The sequence below is a fragment of the Hydra vulgaris genome, chromosome 01 (assembly GCF_038396675.1).
Source record: "Hydra vulgaris chromosome 01, alternate assembly HydraT2T_AEP".
Classification (NCBI taxonomy): domain Eukaryota; kingdom Metazoa; phylum Cnidaria; class Hydrozoa; order Anthoathecata; family Hydridae; genus Hydra; species Hydra vulgaris.
This window is the reverse complement of record NC_088920.1, coordinates 48,225,001-48,250,926: the sequence shown is the minus strand read 5'-3', so window position 1 is coordinate 48,250,926 and position 25,926 is coordinate 48,225,001. Positions and strand designations below refer to the sequence as shown.

Genomic DNA, 25,926 nt, shown 5'->3' with positions numbered 1-25,926 from the left:
ATCGCATTATTCATGTAAAGTACAAAGTTATCTTAAAGCAAAAAATATTGAATTTGTACCAAAAGAGCATAATCCTGCTAATGTGCCAGAATTATTTCAGATTTTTGGTCTGAACTTAAGAGATTAGTGTACAACAAAAACTGGCAAGCTGAAAACCAAGGCAAACTTAAAAAGCGGACAGAGTTTTCAAATAAAAGAATCGACATAGAACATGTACATTGGCTTGCTGCCGCCACATTTGCAAGAGTAGATACTGTTTGTCGTCATGGCATGAAAAACTTATAAATCTATTTTTATTGTTTAGATGTTTTTTGTTATCACACTTTTTAAATTGTTAAAAAAGATGACTCCGTTAAAAAGTTATACCATTTCTAATTTTGTCCAGATTTTTGGTTATCACGTGTTATTTAGAGTTTGAAAAGTGTTGATTAATTGCAATAGGTATAAAAAGTTAAGAAAATGGTTTGTTTTTCATTAAGTCTTTGATAGCTCGGTTGTTAAGTGCGCTATCCTCAGTGTCAACATTTTAACAGTTTCATGGGTTCAAATCTACCCCCTGTCAATAAACTTAATTTTTTTGTAATCTTGCTGCTTTTTTTAATACAAAATATAACAGTTGAAGCAAAAAAACCCTTATAATTGTGAAATTTTTTTTTTAATTTTACCTTTTTATGTAATGCTATACAAATCAAATTTTTAAATGACATGTTATTTTATATTTTTATTACATAAATTTCTTATTCTTTCTTATAAAGAAAGTACTGAGAGACTATTTCTTGCCATTAACCTGAGTTTAATGGCTCAATGTGTCAAAATCATTGAGTGGACATAAAAGCTATTAAGCTTGTTATTATTAATTAGGTAGCATAACTTATTAAATGATGAAAACAGTAACACTGTCATTGTTAATTTATAAAGATTAATAAAAAGCTTTAAAAGAGATTTGTTTTAAAAGTTTTATACAGTATAACATTGGTATAAATTTTATTATAATTTCACATTCGTAAAACAAAGGTTCAAATTCAAATTTGAAACTAAAGAGTAGCAACCCACATGTTGATTACATGCTGTTATATGCATATTTTAATCATTATGAAGTCAATTAATAATAATAAAACATAATTTTTTTATATATATCATGCTTTTAAAATAAGTTGGTCTGTACTTTACAATAAGTTATATTTGCAGAAAATCATGTTGACTTAAAGTAGATTTATTTCTAATTTTATTTACACTGCTCTCATTGTTTTGAATTGAGTAATAAAAGTTTAAACTTTAAAAGTGGGCAAATGAAATCATTGAGTTATTGCATCATGTAAATTAACCTTGAAAAAGATTTTAATTAATAGCAAATGTTAATAATGATGTTTTATTGTCAGTAAACAAAAGGTATTTATATTGAAAAAATGATTTATTGCTGCGTGTCCCTTTATGTTGTGTATGGAGTGTCCCTTTATGTTGTGTATTATGTTGTCCCTTTATGTTGTGTATGGAGTGTCCCTTTATGTTGTGTATTGAGTGTCCCTTTATGTTGTGCATGGAGTGTGTCTATTTTGTTGCTTTAGATATGCTTTATTGAGATGACAATGTTCATAAAATAACAACCACCATTGGATTCCAAAATTTTTGATTCCAACAATCAGGTGGCTCCAACACAGGAGTTACTATTATTATATATTGTTTAAATGTTTTAAATATAAGTTTCTGTGTGTAATAATGTAACCTTTTTTGGGGCAGACTTTTTTTGCAGGCTAAATTATGATCTATGTAACATGTAACTATGTTTTTAAATATTTTTATAAATAGTTCAAACTAATTTAAATTTAGGCTCGAGAAACATTTTGTCAAGCAGTTCTTCAAATGAAGAAATCACATTCAAATGTTGCAAAGCTCTCTATTTTTGTAGGAACTTGGAATATGGGTAATCTATATACATTGTATTTTAAAGTAAGGTTTCACTTTTATATTTATCAATAACTTCACTTTTGTTTTAAATCTTAAAAAAATAACTTTACTTTTGTTGTAAACCTTAATCTTAACTGACATAAATTAACATGAGTTATTCAATCTTAACATAAAAAGTCTTACATTAAAGTGTGTTTGTATTCTTAACATAATTCTTTTATTAAAGTGTGTTTGTAGTATGAAGCAAATGTTTGTAGTCTTTAAAGTAATTTTTTATCTAATAAATCTTACCTTATGTAATATTCACAAGTCTTAATTGTTCTTTGTGAAACTAATTTAAATATTTCATTTTTGGATCTCAGTATTGATGGCTTTTATCCTCTGATTCAAAGACTCCAATAGTCACATACTTAGACGCAACATATTCTTATTTATTAATTCATCCAATTACCATGAAATCAGGTTTGAAATCTATAAAATTTATTTATGTGCTTGTATTGGAACCATTTCACTCAATTATCTTTTTCTTTGTTCTTTATCTGGGTTTTTTCTTCCCGATTTTCTAGGCTGCGTTCTTTTTGATGTTATTGCTGACCATCTTGACAAAAATCTGCCAATATTGTTATTTTTATTAGCTTTAATGCTTGTCTCTGATACCATTAGATGGCTTTTCCTAACTGATTGTCAAAAAGTTTTTCCATATTTCGTTGACACACAAAAAAAATTAAAATGCAAGACCGGAATTTTTTTTTTTTAATTGATAGACTGCCTGCCCCAACCAAACCCTCAGTCAATGTCGCAGCACTCCGTTGCGAGTCAGGCTATTTGTCAGTTGATGTAGCAGCACTCCGTTGTGAGTTAGGCTACAAGATAGTCGATGAAGCAACACTCCGTGCATGATTTACGATAGAAAATTTAAAAAAAAAACATTTTATTAAAAAAAATAAAAAATAAAAACATTGTTTATATTATTAAAAACATTCAAAATGTTTTTAAAAACATTCTGATCAATTAAATTTGCGTTTTTGCAGTTTTTTTCAAAAATAATTAATTTGTAATTAAATTAATGGTTTTAACTTTCTGACAATACAGAAATGTTGGACAAAAGTCAAAAGTAATTAAATTTTTAAATTTAATTACTTTTGAGATTTTTAAATAAGGAAATTTTTTTTTTCATTAACATTTAAATTTTATTTATAATCTTTTATATAATAATATTGTTTAATTTAAAGATATTTTATGTAGATAATGACTTACAACAATTTTTAATGTGGTTTCAAATTAAATTTAATAGCAATGCTGTACTTAGAATACGCAATTGGCGTAATAAAACTTTTAACTATGCAAATATTTTTATTGAGTAAAGTTACATTTACTTTTTCTGTTACGCTTTTCTGTTACGCAACAAAATCTCATAACAAAGCCTGATATTACTATATTATAAAAACATTAGTATAGATAAACTATTCAAAGTTGTTTATTCCCAAAGTAATTTAAATAATCTTATTGTTATATCGGTTTATTATTTATTTTATTTATGTTTAAATTTTATTTTTATTAAAAATAACTTTTTATACTATATTTGATAGTTAAGCTAAGTTTTTTTAGCGCGTTTGTATAATGTATACAAGTTTTCAAAACATTAAAAATAACTTATCTAAAAATAAAATTTGATTTTAGATTTAGTTAAGTTATTTTTATTTTTATTTTTTTTATAAAGATTTATTTGCTTTTAGGATTTTTATAGTTTTTTTGATAGTTAAGATTTTTTAGCACATTTGTATAATGTATACAAATTTTCAAAACATCTTAAAACCCATGGTCAAGTTTTCAAAATCAAATAGTATTTTCGTGGTCATATTTTAACGTGAAATTGCACGTTTTCCTGGCCAAGCCTGAATTAGGGCGGTATAAAAGATTGTAGTAAAAGCCGAACTTTAACAGTGCGGCATTGTACATAGAAGTAGACAGAGGCGTGGTGGCCCCAGAGGCTAAGCGGGATTCCCGCATGGGCTTTTCACTTTTTCATCTAAATATGGGCCTTTTGGCAAATTTTATTTTTTTCTACATTTTAAAGAAATTCCAGAATCATTTAAAATATTTATGTTAGCACAAATTAAATTTTATTAATCACTTGATTTCAAACTTGATTTCAACTTTGAGTGCAATTATATTAGTATTTTGCATAATAATAATATTGCTGTGAAAACAAAGTAGATGTTTTAAAACGTATTATATTTTTTTCATGAGGAAAATAATGAACCCATAAACGGTTTTTAACGATCGCAATGTTGACAAAATAAATTTAAGAAAGTCCGCAGACCCAACAATAATAATAGCTATTATTATTGTTGGACTTAAATTAACTTAATTTAAAATTTAACCCCAAAACATTTTTCTTAAATGAATTAAATCGCAATACAGTTACTATATAGTAATTGTATTGCGTTTTAATTCATTAAAGAAAAATATTTTGGTATTAAATTTTAAATTAAGTTTTATATAAATAAGGATCGAACTCATGTTTTGCATTTTTGTAACCTTTCGAAACAGATATAAACTTCTTTAATAATAAATAAAGTTTTTTATTTTTATACAGTTTATATTATTGTATGTAAATAAAGAAATAACTCCGTAATATCCTGTCCTCAGACAGATTTAAAAAAGGATGATGAACTGCAAAATAAAACTACATTATAAAAACTTTTATGTTTAAACTATGTCAATAACGGCACCATTTTTAGAGCGGCATTTTAGCTGTTGCGAGTTTATCCTAAAATGTTAAAAAAAGTTAAAACACTGAATTAAACAAAAGCATAAACTAAAAAGAATTTTCTCATAAAACAAAAAGAATTTCTTAGTTTTCAAGATTTTCAATATTTCTTTTCAAGATTTTCAATATTTATTTTAGGAAAAAAATTATACATAATTTAAAAAAATTTATATTATTGTACAATAAAATAAATATCATTATATAGTAATAAAAAAATTAAAATCTTTGATTTTTAATTTTGTGTTAGGCTATGTTCTTCGAAATATAAAATACTAATCGTATTTGCTTGCGGTAAAGTTGTGTTTTAAGAAAATCAAAACAAAAACGTGGTCGCTGCATCGTGTTGTTACCATTTTTTATTTTGAAGTATTACAAACAATACTATTAATTACAAATAGTATTATCTGAACTTGTTGGTTTGTATTAATGATTTATTAGAATAAGGTCAGTTATTATATATATATATATATATATATATATATATATATATATATATATATATATATATATATATATATATATATATATATATATATTTCTTTTTGTATGAGCCTTTACATAAAGCATATATGGTAAAATCCCGCATATATAGGCCTTTTAATAAAAATCCCGCATGGGCTTTTTAGAGCCACCACGCCCCTAGAAGTAGATCTTTAAAAAATTTCTTCACTTGACCAATTTGCAGACTCTTAACTCAATTGAATGCGGTAGCTGTTTAAAATATTGGACAAGTGGTTTGAATCAGCATGAATATAGTTTTAAAAATTTGCGGGCTTGGAATATGATTGAAAAGTATGGTCTTCGATTAATGTGATTTCGAGGTAATTTATAACATTTATATTTCACAAATTCCCACAAGTTTGCATACTTTCGCACCATCAAATACTCCCATTAAAACATCAAATAATCTGCTTGATTTTTATTCTTGATCATCATTAAAAAGTAAGGACTTTTTTGCGTGACAGTTTAATGATTTTTCAAACATTGCTGCATTCAAGCATTGCTGCAATTGCAGAATTGTAAAGTTGCTTTTTGTTTTACCTGTGTTAGCATTTTATTCTTATTTATATTTATATTATTATTATTATTTTCATTATTTTATCATTTTTTATTTCATTTATTCATACTTTTCATTTTTAATTTAGTATTTATTTTATTTATATTTATATTAATACTTACTTATATTTAGTTTTTAAGTTTTTTAGTTTTGATTTTTTTTTAAATTTATATAAATGTATAACATAAAATTTATTGTTCTCTAAATGTATGAAGCAGTGTTATTTTGAATAAATTTTTGCAGGTGATTGATTATACATAATTTGTTGTAAATTGAAAAAAGAAAAATTTCTTTTTATTATGTTAGGAGATGCTGAAGCTCCACCAAGTATAACTGATTGGTTTAACTGTTTTGGGAGTGGGAAAGCACGAAACTCTGAACTGCCACCTTTGGCTTCTGATATTTATGTTATTGGAACACAGGTTTTGATATTTATAAATAATATTTTAAAAATGGCTTGATATTTTGTATAGACATGTATAAGCGCTAGTAAACTGCTGACAATTGTTGATAGTAGCAGTATAGAGAACAAAAGTTAAAACACTATAAAGACAATGTCTTTTTTTGTTGTTGATGTTATTGTTGATAAAAGCTGCTCAAAACTGTCTTAGCTTATGCTCAATATTTAAAGATTTGTACAAATATTGAAATATAAAATATAGTAATAATAAATATATAGTTTCTGTTTCAAATATTGAAATATTTATATAAATCTTTTAAATAACATTAGTTTAATATTACGTTTTTAATGACTTAAATTTATTTTATGATTATTAGTTATCATGATTATTTAGATGAGTTGATTAAGAATACTGAAGAACTGCTACATAATTTTATTCTTATTTATTTATATCTTATTTTATTATATCATTTTATTCTTATTATATAGTTATTATTTAGATGAGTTGATTAAGAACTGCTGCATAATTCAGAAAAAATGTTTTTTTATATTCTACATTTTATATTCATTAACTTTTATATTTGGGGATGAAAAGTAATATATTCATTTTTGTTGTTTAATTTTTTTCCACTTGTTTTTAACAAAACTGATTTCCTATTTATTTCAGGAAAGTGTGTATCGTCAAAAAGAATGGGTTAAAAGAATAATAACTGATCTTACTAATTTATATAACAGAGAGTTTAAGTTGGTAAGAACTTTATTGTAAATACATTTTCTATTATTTTAACAATTCTGCTTTTGTTTTAGATAAGTTTTTTATTTAATTTTCTTTTTTATTAATTTCTTAATTTATTAAGAGTTAATTTTTCTTTATATTTTGTTTGTTTTATCATTTTAATTTTTGTCTGCCCCATATGAGAAAAAACACTGATTTTCCGCTAAATTAATATATAATTACATTCAATTGAAGTATTTTGTTTATCTTTATATATGTATACATATCTAATTATATATTTTTTGTTTATCTAAATTACATCAAAAGCTTTAAAATAAAAAGTAGTGAATTTCGTTTTTAAATTTATTGAATTAAATACATTTTAACAAATGCAAAGAGGAATTACTCTCTCCTATGAAGAAAAAAGCAAAATTAAGGACTACAGGTCATTGAGTCTATCAAATAGGACAATCGCTTGTAAGCTGAGATGCCCACCATGTTTGATCAATAATTTTGTAAATGATCAAACAAATTTTTGCACAAAGTGGTAGAAGACCGATCCTTACAGCTCTCCAACTGCGACAAACTCTCAGTTGTGCATGCTGCTAGGAACACCACATTCTCTGCAAGACAAATTAGCTGTGATTTGGAATTGAAATGCTCAAGATGGATGGTGAGTCATGCAATAAACAAGTCAAGCGTTCTCAGATATGCAAAAAAAAAAAAAAAAAACACATCTCTTGCACTAACTGAAGCACCCAAAAGCATTCGTTTTTAATGGGTCAAGAACCACATGACTTGGAAAAATGAATAGCGAAAAATTATGTGGTCCTATGAAAAAAAAAATCAATCTTGATGATCCAGATGGCTTCAATTATTACTGACATGACATTAGAAAAAAGATAATATTTTCAAAAAGAAGAGCTATTGGAGGTGAAAGAGTAATGATTTGAGTTTCGTTATTTTTAGTTAACATTCAGTTATTTTGGAAAAAGCATGATGTTAGAGCAAAGTTCCATGTAAAGTTTCAAACATCCCATGGTTCACCAGCAAAAAAATTCATTTATTGGAAAGGCCAGCACTCTTACCCAATTTAAATCCCATCAAAGACATTTGGGGCAAATTAGCAAGACATGTTGATACAGAAGAGAAACAATATTTAAATGTCAATGAATTGAAAAAGCAATTGTCTGTTTTTGGATGAACATATCATAGCTGATCTAACAAAACATTCAAAAAGTGAATGGCGAATAAAATATTTGAGTTTATTAGTAATAAAATCAAATTATTATAAAACACATCAAATTTTGTTAAACAAAATTGAAGTGAAGTTATAATTTTGCTGCATCATTTTTCTAAAATTTTCAAATCAATTATTGACATTAAACCAGTCTGTTTTACAAATGAAATCAAGCTAATCAGTTGAATAATTTAGTAAAAATCATTTATTTATATTCGAGACTTTGAATTTTTGGTGAAGTTATAAATCTATTCTGTACTATATTACATAAAGCATGCATACATTATATCTATGTTTTATTATTTAATTGGTAAAATATAACAATTGACAAACAACTTGAAAGATTACAAGTTATATGACTCAGGAAAACAAGATGAAGGAAGCAAATTCCAAACAACTGATGTTCGAGGAAAAAAACTAGACAATTATGAGTTTTTGGAGCACTTAGGAACAGTCACAGTAAATGGATGAGACTTATTTGAATGATAAGTAACACAAGGATGAATTTTAGTAGATGGCACAAGAAGCCCTAGCTCTTTTGAGCAGTGCCCATCATAGTAATTATAGAAAAGAGAAAGAGAAGCAACCTTATGCCAATTTGACAGAGGTTGAAAATTGGCTGCAAGAGCAGGTTCAAATATGTTTACTATGCGTTTTTGCACCTTGTCTAAAAAAAAAGGGCATTATTAGGTGATCTGCTACAGGTATGGCAACAATATTCCATAGAAAGATGGATTTGAAATTTAAAGAGATAAAGAAATAGAATTCGGGGTAAGAAAGTGGCGAACATGATAAAGAAATGCAACCTTAGCAGATGCTAATTTTACAATGGATTTGGTATATTGTTTTCAAGAAAGATTGGAAGTAAGAGTTAATTCTAGACGATAAAAGATAGATGACTCATTAAGTACATTACCGTTCATAAATATAGGAAGATTTAGATTATTACAATAATGATTAGCTGAAAAAAAATAAGTTTTATCTGAATTAAAGTTCACCAGCCACTGAAAGTCTCATGCCGTAGCAGAACTGAGATCCTTTTCAAGCTCAAATGCCCCCTCCAAGCAATCCCAGAGTGTTGGCTTATGACCAAGATAAGAATAAATGGTATTATCATCAGCAAACAATGCCACCTCAGATGTTAGAACATCTGAAAGATCGTTAATGTAAATTATAAAGAATATAGGGCCGAGGATAGTACCTTGAGGAACACCTGAAGTACAGAAAATGAAGAAGAGTGCTTTCCATCAAGAACAACTTTAATACTATGATTGGTAAGAAAGAATTTAATAATCTTAAAGATGTTACCTGATACACTGTAAGAAGAAAACTTATAGAGAAGACTAGTATACCAAACTTTGTCAAAAGCTTTAGAAATGTCAACATCGATAGCCTTAATCTTTCCACATCTATCTAATACACGATATCTATCTGTTATTTCTGTTAACAAATGAGGAGTAGAACAAGAAGATCGAAATCCATATTGATTATCAGAAAGTAAGTTATTAAATTCAAGATGAGAGATTAAGTATTTGTTAACTAAAGACTCAAAAACCTTATTCATGATAGAAAGAAGACTAATAGGACAGTAGTTAGATGAATCAGATCACTCTCAAGAGTTTTTGAAAATAGGGATGATAGATGCTGCTTTCCAGCAGGCTAGAAAGCAAGACTGATAAACACTTGTTAAATAAATTTGGAAGTATAGATGACAGCAGTATATAGTACAGCACATATTTAGACATTGGATAGTTGGTTGATTTAATAAATATTTTCTCTTATGTCTTTTGAATTAAGATAATAATAATATATATATAAATTTATTTAAGATAAAATTAATCAATTAAATTTTTTGAAGATCTTTAATACTCTTTTTCCTTTTCTTTTTTAATTTTTAATTTTATTTTCTTTGTTTATTACTAGTCTTCAACCTAAGGAAACTTTAAAACCTAAACTTTAGAATTTCAATTCCTACACTTCAATACCTTTTCTAATCAATATCATTTCTCTTTTATGTTACATTTATTTTGAGATGTTAAATGGGAATCAATAAGAAATGATAAAACTTAATAAATTATTTGTTTCGCTTATTAAAAAGTTACCTGTTCCCTTATTTACTTCAATACTACATCTTTTGCTTATTTATTTTATTGCTGTATACATTTTGTATTATATAATATACATTTTGTCATTTGTTTATATTCTATTTTTCAATTTAAATTTGATTAATGCAAATTTTATATAATACTTAACTTTTGTAAAAAAATTTGTTTGTGTTTATTATATTCATAATATTTTATTTATAAGTTAAGAAAAAAAAAATTTTTCAAATGTTTTCCTCCTCATTTATTTTAACTACATTATGTTTTTTTAGACTTTTGGTTACATTCTATTTTTTTAAATAGTGTTGCATACGCAATATTCCCCATCTGTTATTATTTATATTTTGTATGCTATGTTTTTTATACACAACAATTTTGATTTTTAAGGTGAAATGTGCATCTTTGTGGGGTATATGCATTGTTATTGTAGTTAAATCTGAACTGATGAATCTTGTTAGCAAAGTAAAGTACTCGTCAGTAAAAACAGGAATCGCCAATGCTTTAGGTATGGCTTCCTATTTAAACTCTTGACAAGATTTTTTTTTAATTTTTCAAAAATTTTTGTTATTTCTAATATAGGTAATAAAGGAGCTGTTGGTGTTTCTTTTTATGTTGGTCAAACATCATTTTGTTTTGTCAATTGTCATTTGACTTCCGGAAATGAGCACGTTTTGAGGTACTCTTTTTTATACAAAGTAATTTAATTTTAATTTTGTTAAGTTTTACAAGAGATCGTGTTACGCTTTAAAAAAATAAAACTTTTTTGTTTATATATATATATATATATATATATATATATATATATATATATATATATATATATATATATATATATATATATATATATATATGTATATATATATATATATATATATATATATATATATATATATATATATATATATATATATATATATATATGTATATATATATGTATATATATATGTATATATATATATATATATATATATATATATATATATATATATATATATATATATATATATATATCTGTGTGTGTGTGTGTGTGTGTGTGTTACGCTGAATTTGTGTTAGGCTGAATTTTGCAAAATTGCAGAATTCGTGAAATCTGCAAAGATTTGTGTTTCACGAATTCGGTACTGTTGTTGCTGAATTTGCAAAATATTATTATAATGTATGACCAAGTGAAAACAACAATATTCTGACGGTTCAAAATTTTTAAAATTACTTAAAGTTTAAACTATAAAATGTCAACTGAAGTAAAAAACCATATAAAGCTCTGAATACAATAATAATTTAGCTTCTCCAATGCATTATTATTATATGAAAAGTACCTATAAATTAGTTGTTTTTGATGGAATAACAAAAGTTGCAAGAATATCTGGCGGACGATAACAACAGAAGATAATATTATGACTATAATCTGCAACGTGCATACTTCTTGCAACGTGCATACTTCTTGCAACGTGCATACTTCCTGTGACCTTAATCAAGAGAAAAAAATACAAAATAAATTCCTGAACATTACAGTAATATAACATTAGCTTCTATCAAGTTTTATAAGTTTTATAAGCAAATGTGATAAAAACTCAAAGAAACCTGTGCATATAGGAATTATATTCCGTCCTTTATCTTTAATCAAAGAGGACAAGTTGATCTCGTTACTTTTCAAAGTTTGCCTGATGGTTTTAGGTTTGTTGTTCACTATCAAAATCATTTAACAAAATATAGTATTTCGCGTCCTCTAATGTCAAAGAAAGCATCTGAAGTTGCCATAAAACATATGCCTAAAATGTTTTTCTAGACTTTGGGGCTCCTAATATTTTACAATCAGATATCAGATGGGAATTAACAAGCTTAATTATTCAAGAATGGGGTGTTGTGGGAAAACCTACTATTAGTTAATGGCAGACCACAATATTCGCAAAGTCAAGTTGAGCAAGGCAATTTAACTTTAAAAAAATTCTTAATTCTTAAAAAACTTTAAATTAGAGACAATAAAAAAACTAAAATAAGTTTTGGATTGACTTACTAAAAAAAATATTTAAAAATTAATGTTTTTTTCCTCTGGTTTCTTTCCTCTCTGTCCTGTTAGATTGAATCAGTGAGCAAGCTTTCCGTTAAGTAGAACAGGTTTTTCAAGCTTATCATTGCTCATTAAAAGCTGTAGAACTGTTACTGTAAGTAGGCTAGCCAATTAAGTTGACTTTAAAGCTAGTCAAACTAGCCAAAATGATCATTGTTAATAGTATTAAAATTAAGCTTAACAATAAAATATAGAGACAGACTGTTTTGCTAATACTCTGTTTAAAAAAGTTAAAAAGACAAATTATTATGAGCATAACCAAAGTGCAGTACAAAATAAAGTAAGTTTTTTTGAATTATTAATTATTCATTCTTTCTATTCAATGAATAGAAAGAATGAATAGTACTTATTATAAAGCTATTAAAATGGATCCATATAGTGCTGTGTTTTGTCAGAAACCTAGAATGACATTATCTTCATTAATTCCTTATTTTCTTAATGAAAATTAACAATGGAGTTTTTGAAAATATAGATTTTTTGTTGGAAGGGGAGAACAAACTAATTAATTTGGACAAAATCACAACGTGCCAGTATTTAATGTTAGTAGTAAAGATGCCGTTTTACAAGAGGAAATGACTTATGAAAAAAATATACTGCAAGATCTTGACATACCAGTATTTGTTACTAGTGTAGACGCAATTTCACTCATTGATATATCACAAAGTAATAATGAACTAGCTGTATTAAATACAATTAATCAAGATTTGAAAAGCCTTGGAAGTGAGATATGTAGTACGTGTAGTGTTAGTAACAACATTATTATTGTCTGATAATACAAATCTTAAGAGCAAATCAATGCCAAGTACTGCAGCTTCTATCCAACAAGCAAATAGAAATAGAGAATTGGCTGCTCATAATTTGAGTTTTCATGCAAAGAAAATGATTGAAAGATCAAATAAACAGTTAGATCCGCTGAAAATAGGTGATAATGTGCATAATGGCATTAGCCAGGTTGATTGTGGATGTGGAGATCCAGAGGTGCAAAATACAATGTTGGTACTTTTTCTTTTCTTCTTTTTTTTCAAAAAATTCTTTTTTGAAATGTAATAGTATTCAATCCACCAAATATTATCAGTTAACTGTCGATGATGTTCTCAAAGAAGAAAAGACTTTGTGAGAGTTGTATGATTAGATTCAGTTGGTAGTGGTCAAGGTTTTAAGAAATGTGGCTGTGGCTGCATCAACAAATGATGTAAATGTTTAAAAAACAGTTTGGTATGCAACTCATATTGTCACTAAAGGAAAAAGTTGCAACTTCTTTTTAAAATGTATATTATAAATTTTTACCAATAAAAAATTGAATAAATGTATTGAGTTGTGATTACTCCCAATATCTTTTAAATGCAATATTTCATTTTTGATTTGTGTCTGAAAAATTAAATCAATTTTATAACAATAAAAAAACCCATATATTATTATAAATCTCTCAGAGAAAAACTAAGAAATATTATATAAATCTCTCAGAGAAAAACTGAGAAATGACTGTAATGCAAGCCTTCCCAGAAAGCGCGTCCGGTTGCACGCCTTGTTTGTCCACGCTTAAAGTAATTTTTTTAGACAAATTATTACGTTTTTATATAGTAAGCGTTTTAAGAATTTGGGGCAAAATAAAGTTTAAGAAACTAGAGACAATAAAATAATAAAACTCAAAGGAATGAACTAAAGAGTATACAAAATAGAAAGTCTAAATAAAATAAGCTAAAAAAATTGAATATTGAAAGTGAAAATTGTTGTCAAAAAAATAATATACCTAAATATTTTACTGTTTATGTTTTCTTATTTTTAGGGCGTTTGTTATTTTTTACTACCAAAATTGATACCAGTCGAGTAAAAATGTAGATAAGAATATAACGAAAATAAAAATATTTTTTGATATACAATTTTTTTGTGACTTTTTTCAGTCAGTATATTAAGGAAATACTTTATAGTTTGCGCTAGAAACATGGACAATTTTTAAATTTATTTTTCAAATGTTTTTGCTAAACTTTACTGTTTTTATCGATGCACAGGAAAACGAGAAAACTAATTGTTATTTGTAAACAAAAAAAATTTTTTTAAACAATTTTTTCATATAAAAAAATAAAAAGTCATTAATGCTAATATTTAAATATAAAATGTTTGGTTGTTTTCAATACCCTTATTGAAATAGTCTGCACTTTTGTTGGGGTATCCAAATTGTGCATTTAAATCCAATAGTTCATGTCCTGATGAACTATTGTTATTGATGATGCCCCAAAAGGTTGTGGGCTAGTGCATTGCTAATTTACTGAACTTTTTTAACAAAATTTTTAAGATTGTATTTTAAAATTTTTTTTAAGTTTTTGAATACATTTTTATAAAACAGCGCAATCATTATGTTCATTATCTCTAGTAATTCTTATTAACATTGGAATTTGGGCAATATAAAAGAAACAATTTCAGAGATCCATCAAATGTGGTAAATACATTTATAAAAGAAACCATGTTATTTTTTTATTTAACTTATTCCGTCATTATAAAATTTATTAATCAAATAATATATTTTATAAAAAAATAACATTTTATTTTCTTATTTTACTATTGTATAAGTATTGAGAAAAAACATCAAATAAAACATTTTAAAGTGAAAAAACATTTTTAAAAGTGAAAAGACGTACAAAACAAATAAACATAAGAAAAAAATTACAAAATGACTCTAAAAAAAGAATGCAAAAGTTGTATAAAAATTTTATTAAAAAAAATTTTCTTATTTACTTTTTTTAATTATTTAGTTTTCAAGTTTATTAAATTAAACTTGATATTTCGTTACAATTTTGTTTCCTTTTTTTAGGGTTGTTTTTTTTTCTTAGTAGATAAGTTTAGCTTTTTGTCGCGAATTATTGAAATGCTTTATAAGTTAAATGATGTGAACAGCCATGGTCAGTTTTTCTAAAAGAATCACTTTAAACATGGACAAACAAGGCATGCGACTGTACGCACCTCGCAAGAAGACTTGGTAATGCGACACTTTTTAATTTATAAATCTCTCAGAGAAAAACTGCAATGGCTGCAATGCAACACTTTTTTAAGTTTAATGCAAGTTAAATTTTTTTTTTGTGCAATTTTCTTTTAACCCTAAAATCTGAATAACGAACCTTGTTGATCAGATTAGATTTTTTGTCAAACAAGACTGCTGTTCAGTTTCTAATTGAACTCGGTATCTCCACAGACTGCAAAATAATCTTCTAGGTTCAAATGACTTTTCTAAGGTTCTGCGTATTTCAGGAATTCGGCAACAACAGTGCCGAATTCATGAAATACACAAAATTTTGCCAATTTCACAAAATCTGCAAAATTTTATACTTGCCAATATCATAAAATTGTCAAGGTTGCAAATTTGTGTGTAACATTTACACGCAATTTCTGAATTTTTTGTTGTTGTTGTTGTATATATGTAGTATTTTGTATTTTTAGACGAAATCAAAACTATCATAGCATCTTGCGGGGTCTGAATCTTGGTCAGAAAGATTGCTTTGATTTGTCTTTATCTTTTCATTACTTGTTTTGGTTTGGTGATTTAAATTACAGAATTGATCTTGATGTTGATGTAAGTTTATTAGTTGCTTAGAAATGCCTTAAACATCTCTTTATAAATTGTTAAAATGTTACACAAGACAAAGTTATATGCAAAAAAAACTACATACACATAACTTTATACGAAACATTTGACAAATTTATGACTAATATTGAAGTATTGATATATGTTAAAAGATAAAAGTAATAAACTAGTTATTCATAAATTTTATGCTATTAAAACAACTTTAGTCTTGACTTTTATAAAAAAAAAAGCTTGCCCAATTATTGAGAAATTTAAATAGGAGTTCAAGTAAATATTTAAAAAAAAATTGAAGAATTAGTATAAGTTTGAAACTATTGCTAAAATTAAGGAGATAAAATTAAGGAGATAAAATTTTATTATTTAATGTTGTACTGACTTTTAACTCAATTTTTAAAATCTTAAAAATACAAATAAATATGAAATTAAAAGCTAAATTAAAATTAAAGTCATTAATAAGTCTTGACTACTTTTTGTTAACTTTTCTTTTTTTTTTATTCATGTATTTTCCAAAATTTCGCAACAAGTTGTAGTCTAGATTTTTTAATATTATTTTTAAAAACTACAAAATTTTAGTGGAGCATTACAAAATTTCTGTTTTTAACAAAAAGCTGTAACACGTTACCTTTGCCTTTTACAAAATAATTTTTAAAAAAAATCTAAATTAATAAAAATAGAAAAAAGAAAGAATTTAAACTTTGAATAAGAATTTGAGTTTATGTGTTGCTATGCTTGTTTTTTTTTTTTTGTGATATTTTTTTTGTAGATTTTTCACTAACACTCAGTCTTCTCACAACATTTTATGCAACTATTACTATTTCCTTCTTATGCAGCTGTTGTTTTCAACAGTTCTTTCTTTTTTTTTTAACAGCTCTCCTAATAATCTTTTTTTTATTATTGCTAAAAATTAATGTAAAAGGTGTTTTAATGATCCTTTTTTTTTCTTTAAAAGCTTGTCGCAAGTCTAAGTAAACATTGTTGTAAGGTTTCTTTAACTTTTTTGCAAATACTTGTTGCTGTTTAATTGGCTATTAAATTTTTTTTACCTGATAAAGTCTTTTTTAATTAACTATTTTATTTAAATCTTACAACTTTTTTTTCATGAAAAAATAGTTGTAAGATTAAAACAATATAGTTTCATTAATGTCTTTTTATTAAAAAAATGTATCTTTAAATTTTTTGTTAACTAAACAAATTGATCAGTTGAATACTTTAATGTGTTCATTTTTCATTTTTAGACTATAATCAATAGCATAACCGCAAAAAATTGGAGTAAACTTGTAAGTGCCGACCAACTTCTAACAGAAATTAAGAAAGGAAATGCCTTTGTACATTGTTGTATGTATTTATTGCAGTTTTTTTTTCTTCCATTTACAAAAAAAAATTTTATGCGCATCCTAATTAGTGTTGTTTAACTTTTAAACCAGATTCACTGCATAGATATTTGAGTTTTACTTTTCCATAAGTTTTATCTTACTACTTTTATAATCATTTTACAATTAGTTTTTTTAAATTAACTAATTTTAATTTTTATAATGACTTTTTTATTGCTTTTATTTTGATAATATTTTTTGTTATTATGACAAAGACATATATTAATAATATATTATTATATATAATTAATAATATATATTAATAATAATATAATATAAATATATAATATATTATTATATATATAATTAGTAACTTTAGCAAATTATTTTTATAAATTTTAGCAGAAGAGGAGCTGACTTTTTCACCAACTTACAGATATGTTAGAGGAAGTCGGTTGGTATATTGTTGGACTAAAGTAAAGCGAACAGGAGTAAGCATTTTTTAGAATTAATAAATGTATAAATGCTATAACTCTATATACAAACATTCCCTACTGCTAATGTATCTGCACTAATTAATTTAACATAGTCTTCACCAGACAGTGGGCTGAACTATAGAAACCATACTTGAAAATTATAAATTTTCAATTTTCTGCTGATCCTTTCTACAAACAACAGAAGCAATCATGGGTTCATGATGACATTAAATCTTTAATGCTAATTTAAATATTAGTGGCATACATTTAAAATAATTCCTGATGATCTAAACTATTTTCCATTTGGTCATTAATTTTACAAATCTATGGATCAGATATATACAAAATAAATTCATACAAAATTGAAATAATTGTTATCAATTATTCCAGAAAGATAGATCTCACAATATAATTAGTGTACTTATATCAACAGTCCAAACGGTTCGAATCAGATTGTAGAGATACTTTAGTGAAATTTTATATATTTATATATATATAAAAAAAAAAAATTTTATATTTCAAAACATATAAAAAGTGTAATTTTTAGTATTAAGTTTATAAAATATAACACAGTTATATTACATTTAGTGTTTATGTTTGTGATTACTTACTAAAGTTTTGACTTAAGTAAGTAATCACAAACATAAAAAGCCATTTATAGAGCAATTAAAAGCAGTCCCAAAAAGTTAATTAGGAGCATAATACAATTTTTAAATTTTATGGCTTTAAAAAAATCTGCTGTCATCTCACTGTACCACTATTGTCTAATGCTATTTAAGATAAATCAGAAGATATGTGTTTTTTTAATAATCAGTAAGAAAATGGGGAAGCCATGCATGTTCTACTTATTTAATCCCTAAATAAATCAGTTGATAAAACAAAAATAAATTAGCAATCAAAGAAAATTAGGTAAAAACAGTAAAAAAGTATAAATATTAAAAGTATTCTATAAAAATTTATTTTTCTGGTTTTTTAAAAGACTATAAAACTTAATTAGTTTTAAGTATTCTCATTTACCCCAAGTATACCTCAATTAATTTTAAGTATTCATTAAAAACACAGCAGCAACAACACTTTTTTTTTTATTAATAAATATTAATTGTATACATTAATCATTAGTATACATTAGTATAGGTGTGTGTGTGTGTGTGTGTGTGTGTGTGTGTGTGTGTGTGTGTGTGTATATATACATACACACATATTTATATATTTATGTTTTGAATATAAACACTTCAATTTTAATTTAAAAAATTTTTTACTCGTTTAAAAAATATTATTTACTTCAGAACAGAACAAATGTACCATCATGGTGTGACAGGGTTTTATGGAAATCATATCCGGAACTTGACATACAAAATACTACTTACGGTATACATCCAAATGTGTTTTTTATTAATGAGGTTTCAACCATTAATTTTTGAGTATATTTATATATTGTAATTTTTTTTGCTAGGTTGCACAGATGAAATTTTCACAAGTGACCATTCTGCAGTATTCTCTACATTTGATGTTGATATGCTATCACATTGTCAGGATGGACAAAGTGAGTTCTTATGTTGTTTTAAATTTATGAATAAAATAAATTTATCAATAAATTTATCAATAAATATAAATTTATATATATATATATATATATATATATATATATATATATATATATATATATATATATATATATATATATATATATATATATATATATATATATATATACTATAGCATATTTATATCTACTATAGCATATTTATATAGCAAATTTTTACCATATTTTTGTTACTTTAAGTAAATAAGCATTTTCAGAAAAAGAAGAAAAAAATAAAGAATAATGAAAGAAAAGATTGCTGCCCCTTGCCAAACCTTCAGTCGATGTAGCAGCACTACACTGCTCATCAGGCTATTTGTCACTCAATGTATATACTGAAGCCCCCGACAGCTGGCTATTTCAGTATGACAACAAACTGCTCACCTAAACCAGCAGTATACGTCATGTATTTATATATATACACCTAAAATGCGGTAGTGGAATAGTGGTAGAGCACAGGTTCAACTTGTTTCTCTGCTTCTAGTGTTTCTAGAGGTAGAGTGCTGTTTCTAGTGGTAAAGTGCAGGTTCAAGTGGTAGTACAGGGTTCAACTTGTTTCTCTGCGCAGCAGCCTTATTTGTCAAGGTTCGTGTTCAATAATTTTCCACAGTTAAAGTAACCTTTTTAACTTTCGTGGCCTTCTTGGCCTTTGGGAGGACTAGCAGTATATATTGAAACGGTGTTTAAATTTAGATTAACTTTTTAATAAAACACATAATTTTTTTGAAATGCACAATATTTTCTATTGAATATTAAAGTAGACTTATGGCATTTAATAATGGGAAAGAATGTCAGATAAGTGACCACCTCTTGCAGCTCTACAAGCCTCCATTCTTTTAGTAAAATTTTTAAGAATTTTTTCCTAATATCATTTTTTTTCCCCATAAATATGGGAATTTGGTACCAAAATAACCAAATAAAGAAATAACCAGGACAAATAGTCACAAATTATCTATTTATGGTAGTGGCTCCTGTTCTAATTGTTATTTTTTTGTTTACAAAGATTTTAAGATTAGGGATGTACAAAATTTTAAAACCTTTAAGATTCATGCTACCAAAAGTAATTTATCAGAAATAAGTGTATACAAATTTGAGTTAGGATGTTTTTAAAATAGATTTCTGTAAATTTGGGTATACAATCATAGCTTATTTACTTTAGCTCAAAAAAATTTAATAAATCATTTTGCATAATTATATATTTTAACTTAAATATTTTGAAGAAGCGTTCCAAATTATACATATGAATTAAAAACTTAATGATAATTTAAATATAAGAAGAAAGAACTAAAGAATAATGATAGAAAAAGTTGTTGCCCCAGCCCAAACCTTCAGCTGATGTAGGGGCACTTCTTTGTGGCAACAGACTATAAAATAGTTAATGTATGAAGCTGCTAACAGTAGGCTATTTTAGTATTGTGTCACATTGCTTATCTAAACACACATTTATACTTCCTGTTTTCATCCTTTAAGTTCTAGACCTTGTAAGTCATATGCTATCGATTCAATTTATTACTGTTAGCTAATAGAGACCACATCAAAAAAAAAGTGGATAGTTTATAGACAAGGACAAAACTTACAAATCTTTCAATCTTTTGAATTAAAAAATCTAAACTGCTTTTAAATAATTATAGATGAATCCATTTGATGCAAATGCAGTTGATAGTGCTAAACATTCTTATATAGTTGACGAATTAAATCCTGAAAGTGTGAAATTTAACAATGCAGAATTTAAAATCTATGTTTTTACAATAAAATAAAAAAAGCTTAAATAAAAAAACAAAGCCTCTTGGTCACTGCATCCCTTTGAACATCTAATTTTTAATCTTAGTTTTAGTCTTTTCTGCTATTAACTAAAATCTGCATGTAAAATCACTTTTTGGCTTAGATTTACATCAACATTTTGGTCCTTGACAACATTTAAACGCCCCGCCCTGTTGTATTTGAATAAATAAAAGCATTTTTTCTTTAATGAATTAATGTTTTGATAATAGATACAGTTCATTAAATCTCACAACATAGACTTGTGAAAAAGAGGTTGTGATGTGAATGAAGGTGCCAACATATTTTTCTTGCTTTTCTCTCATTTTTGTTGTTATAATAAATATTTGTAAACATTTCAGAAAAAAAATTAATATTTTTTATTTGTTGATTCTTTTTTAAAAAAATGACATTTGACTTGATTGTTATTTTTATTAATTAGCATAAATTAACATTGGAAATTTTTTTTTAGAGTCCAATACCATAAATACAAATAAACAAGTTAAAATGATTTTTCTTGCTGCTGAAGCAAAAGTAAGTTATTTTCTTATAATCACAGTATTTGTAATTGCTTTTTTTAGTATCATGACAATGGTGTGTGTAAAACTTTTTTTTTTCATATGCCCTAAGATATTATAGCAAAGGTTGAATTGCTGATTGGATACTTGAAAAATGTTTTGGCTCTCAAAGTTTCAGTTTATGTAAAACTGTTAACTCTGTTCTTATCAAAGGAGTAAATTAACTTTGCGAAAATGTTATGAAAAAACAAAATAACACAATAAATTTTTGAAGACAAATATAAATTAATAAATTATTAATAGAAGTAAGCTAGTGTTATTTGAAAAAATAAATTAATTTTTTCAAATAGCACTAGTTTACTTATAACCTATATTAAAAATTTATTGTTTGTTTAAAAACAGTTATTTTTTTATAAAACTTTCATTTCAAATAAATCAGATTCAAAAAAGAAAACCCCTGCAGTTTTTTTGTACTATAGAGTTTGTTATATAACCATAGGAAAGGTTTTCTGATATCTTTGTATAGGGCATCAAAAAACTAATAAAAAGTTGTTACACCATTTTGAAATTGAATTTTCATAGGCTTTTATTTTTTAGCGTTTTAGGTATCATTTTTGAGTTGTTTTCCCTAAAAAATAGTTAGGTACAAATTTTCAATACAATTGAGCAAGTATTAAGTTAAAGCTAATTGAGTTATGTAATTGGCTTTAAAAATAAATGGCGCTAAAAAAATAATCAAAAAAGAGATTGGGACTGAGTATCGATATCTCTGAAACCATAAGGACATTAAAATTTCAAGCAACATTTTCTTTCATTATTATAAGCTTGTATTCTAAAAATCATCAAAATCTGAGATGGCATGGTGGAAAAAAATTTTTTTGGGGGGTGGATTTGACACAGAATGAACCTATTACATTGTACTATTTGGTTATTTTTTTTTATTTTGATGGTTATTCATATGAATAAATAATTAAAAATTAAATTGAAAGGATTTGTATTATAGTTTCAAGATCTATTGGTAAATATTTTTTATTGAATACTTATTATTGAAGTTTATGATAATTACAGAATTTATGGATTTAAAAACTTAAAAATTGAAGACCAGAAATATATCTATAAATATTATTAATACATAATCGATATTATTATTTTTTTGTAATTAAATTATAATGATAAATTCTTGACTTATGCTATGTCTGTTGTTAAAGGTTTCTTTCATTATTTTCAGCAATTATTTCAATGTAATTAAGCAATTGAATAAGTCATAATTGTTAATTAGATTTTATAGAATTTCTTGAAATTTGTGTATTATTTGATTTTTACTTTAATCATGTGATTACAAGTAAGTTGGATTTTTAATTATATTTAGATTAATTTGTAAAAATTATATTTTTATTTAGATTTTAACAACAAGCTCTACAAAATTTCATTTGGAATTTCATTCCACCTGTTTTGAAAGTATTTTTTTAATAAATTTATTTATTATTAATATTTTTATGATATTATTGTTCCATAGCTGTTATGAAGACAACTTACTTAAGAAAAGGAAAATCTGATATTGACAATCTGACAAGTAGTTCCAGATTGTAGAAGAGAAGATATTTGTACCTAAGAGAAGGAAAGTCTGATATTTAAACTTTGTGGGTAAATGTAGGAGGAGCTTATTAACTTTGAAAATAATAATCTTTGTAGTGCACAGTGATTGTAGATCATAAAAGTGACATTTGTCCTAGATTGTAGGTCATCAAAATGACAGTGGTTCCAGATTGAAGGTCATCAAAGTGACATTAGTTCCAGATTTTAGGTCATCAAAGTGACATGAGTTCCAGATTGTAGGTCATCAAAGTGACAGTTCTAGATTATAGATCAGACAATAGTTTCTGATTGTAGGTCATCAAAGTGATAGTAGGTCTAGATTGTAGATCATCAAAGTGACAGTAGTTCCAGATTGTAGATCATCAAAGTGACATTAGTTCCAGATTGTAGATCATTAAAGTAACATTAGTTCCAGATTGTAGATCGTCAAAGTGATATTAGTTCCAGATTGTAGATCATCAAAGTGACATTAGTTCCAGATTTGATATAAAACTTGATTATTTTCAAGCAATTACAAATTGATCATTTTTTCAGTTCTAGAATAATTTTTATTTTTTTATTTTTGCTCCTGGAGCTCCTTGAACTTTATTTCGAACTTTTGGTGAAAATGCTGAAGTCTTTGCAAATTTCACAAAAAAGGCTGTTTTAATCTTTTTTGCGAGCATACCTTAAGGAAGTTTAACTGACATTTTTGTCAGTTAAACTTTCTAAGCGGTGATGACAACTGACATCAGCGCTTAGAAACATTAAATTTTTATATTGATGTATAAAAACCTGATGTTTATAAGTATTTTCTTTAAATGACTTTTAATGTCTGTATATAAATCAGTACTTCCATGTTTGTATATAAGTCAGTGATTATCATGATTTATGTTAAAAAAATTAAAAAATATTAATTAAAAATAATTTCAAGTTAAAAAAAATTATTCTTAGACGAAGTTGTTTATGTTCTAAGCGGCACCAAAATCTATATTTGACTAAAAGAAGAAGGGTCAAAATTTAGCAATATATATTCTGAAATTTACACAAACATACATAATTTAATTAAACTGACACTAAAATATGCAATTATTTCCTTATCTAAAATTTTATCTTTTTTTCTGGTTTCACGTTGAGTAATGTAATTTTATAAAATAATTTAAATTAAACTTCTGCTAAAAGCTTGTTTAATATTCTCCCAATTGATTTTATATAAATGTACCTGGATTAATGCTATGGATTTAAAAATAAATGAAAAATATCTAAAATCTAGAGCATGAAAATACAGTCAATTTGTCTTGCATAATCAGGGCTTTTTATATCAGATTCTGCAAATCTGGAATTAATGTCACTTTTTAAATTAATTTTAATCATTATGTAGTGGTGGGATAAAAATAAAAACTTCTCCATTTTTAAATAAGATGTGTCAAACTTATGTTAAATAACTTGTTAAACGTATGCAAATGGTTATCCATGCTTATTTAACTTGAAAAAAAGTATAAAATACAACCTACATACTTAATAGTTCTATCTCTATTTTTAAATGTTTTTTAATGGGTGTTTAAAAGTAATTATAAATTTTTTTGCTTTTTTTTTTAAAGTTTAAATGAAATAATGTTTCTAAAAGTTATTTTAAAAAATTATTGTTTAAATATTTATTAAAGAGACATTATTTTGTATCAAAATAAATTGGCACTTAGGCAGGCCTCAGCCTGTCTAAGTGCTGACACTGCTGACAGGGGTAAATGAGTGCAAGAGCAAAAAAAGCTCTCCTAAAACAAACATGGCAAGCCATGCAAGCTGCTCCTCTAAACAGCTTCTTATGAGAGCTTTTTATTTTTGCACAAGCTATCTGTTTATTCATTTAAAAAAATTCTTAATAATTACAAATTTTGTTTTATACTTGTTACAAGCTTTGTAATATTTATGTTACAAGAATATATACATAGCAAAAGTCATTTATTATTATTACAAATTCTTTAGACGAGTTGTGTTTTGGTTTTCACACTAGCTATCCATTTATTAACAACATTACTTATTTGATAAAAAATTTGACAAAGAGCTATAATAGTTTTTACTGCTTATAAAAAATGTTTAATATTTTCTTATTGTAATAGAATGCAGGCATTTTAAGAATTATTACAACAATTGAAAATTCTACAATAAAAGTGAATAATATATTAAATTAATTTATATATAAAATATTTAACTAATTACATTTCAGTTAAATAGTTTATCAATGTAATTTAGATTGTAATAATTTTATATTTATCAAATAGTCCAATCTAATCAAAAATATTTGCATTTAAATTGACACTCTTTTTAATTTTTAATTTTTTGTGCAACAACAGTGCCTATTAAAAAGCATTGCAGTTTGTTATGCAATTAATTAGTTTTTTTTTATAAAAATGACTTAGTGTTTTTCGTTTTAGTTACAATGATAATTATAATTTTGAGAGAAAAAATTATACTTTTGTGAAAGGCGTATGTTGTTTCCATTATCCAATTTAGGGGAGTGTGGGCAAGAGCTAAAGCTCTCGCCTCCTGTCAAGGCCTGCTTAAGGTCACCAAAAAAAATTTTTATTTTATTTCTTTTTACTATTATTATTATTAGAGGTAATATGCAGCAAGAAAAACTCTCTTCTCGATTTTAAAAAAAAACAGGAGAGCTTTTTTCGCAATGAATGTTTATCAGTTGACTTTAAAACATTTGCTTATCCGTGGTGGGCTAAAACTGATATACCTGAGGTAATTTAATTTAGTAATATTTAAAAACTTGTTATTGTTTATGTTATTATATCTATTTACAAAGTAGCTTATTCTGTTGTTGTTATTGTTTTGTTTTTTTCCTGTTCTTATATCTGACTTAA

The 25,926-nt window shown here is 25.6% G+C and overlaps 1 protein-coding gene across 2 annotated transcripts in view; it reads left to right on the top strand.

Annotated features, from left to right (window-relative positions):
• LOC100212864 (phosphatidylinositol 3,4,5-trisphosphate 5-phosphatase 2A) overlaps positions 1–25,926 on the top strand; it is a 98,539-nt gene that overhangs the window by 55,731 nt on the left and 16,882 nt on the right. For both annotated transcript variants that reach the window (XR_010635888.1, XM_065788427.1), the window contains exons 13-25: positions 1,828–1,921; positions 6,042–6,157; positions 6,803–6,883; positions 10,580–10,697; positions 10,772–10,868; positions 15,693–15,825; positions 17,073–17,172; positions 17,550–17,638; positions 18,910–18,991; positions 19,077–19,166; positions 21,436–21,497; positions 22,882–22,939; positions 25,671–25,804. Coding sequence is in view for 1 of the 2 variants with exons in the window: in XM_065788427.1 (XP_065644499.1) it covers positions 1,828–1,921; positions 6,042–6,157; positions 6,803–6,883; positions 10,580–10,697; positions 10,772–10,868; positions 15,693–15,825; positions 17,073–17,172; positions 17,550–17,638; positions 18,910–18,991; positions 19,077–19,166; positions 21,436–21,497; positions 22,882–22,939; positions 25,671–25,804 (1,254 nt within the window). In the remaining variant the exon portion in view is untranslated. The remainder of the gene's footprint in view (positions 1–1,827; positions 1,922–6,041; positions 6,158–6,802; positions 6,884–10,579; positions 10,698–10,771; positions 10,869–15,692; positions 15,826–17,072; positions 17,173–17,549; positions 17,639–18,909; positions 18,992–19,076; positions 19,167–21,435; positions 21,498–22,881; positions 22,940–25,670; positions 25,805–25,926) is intronic.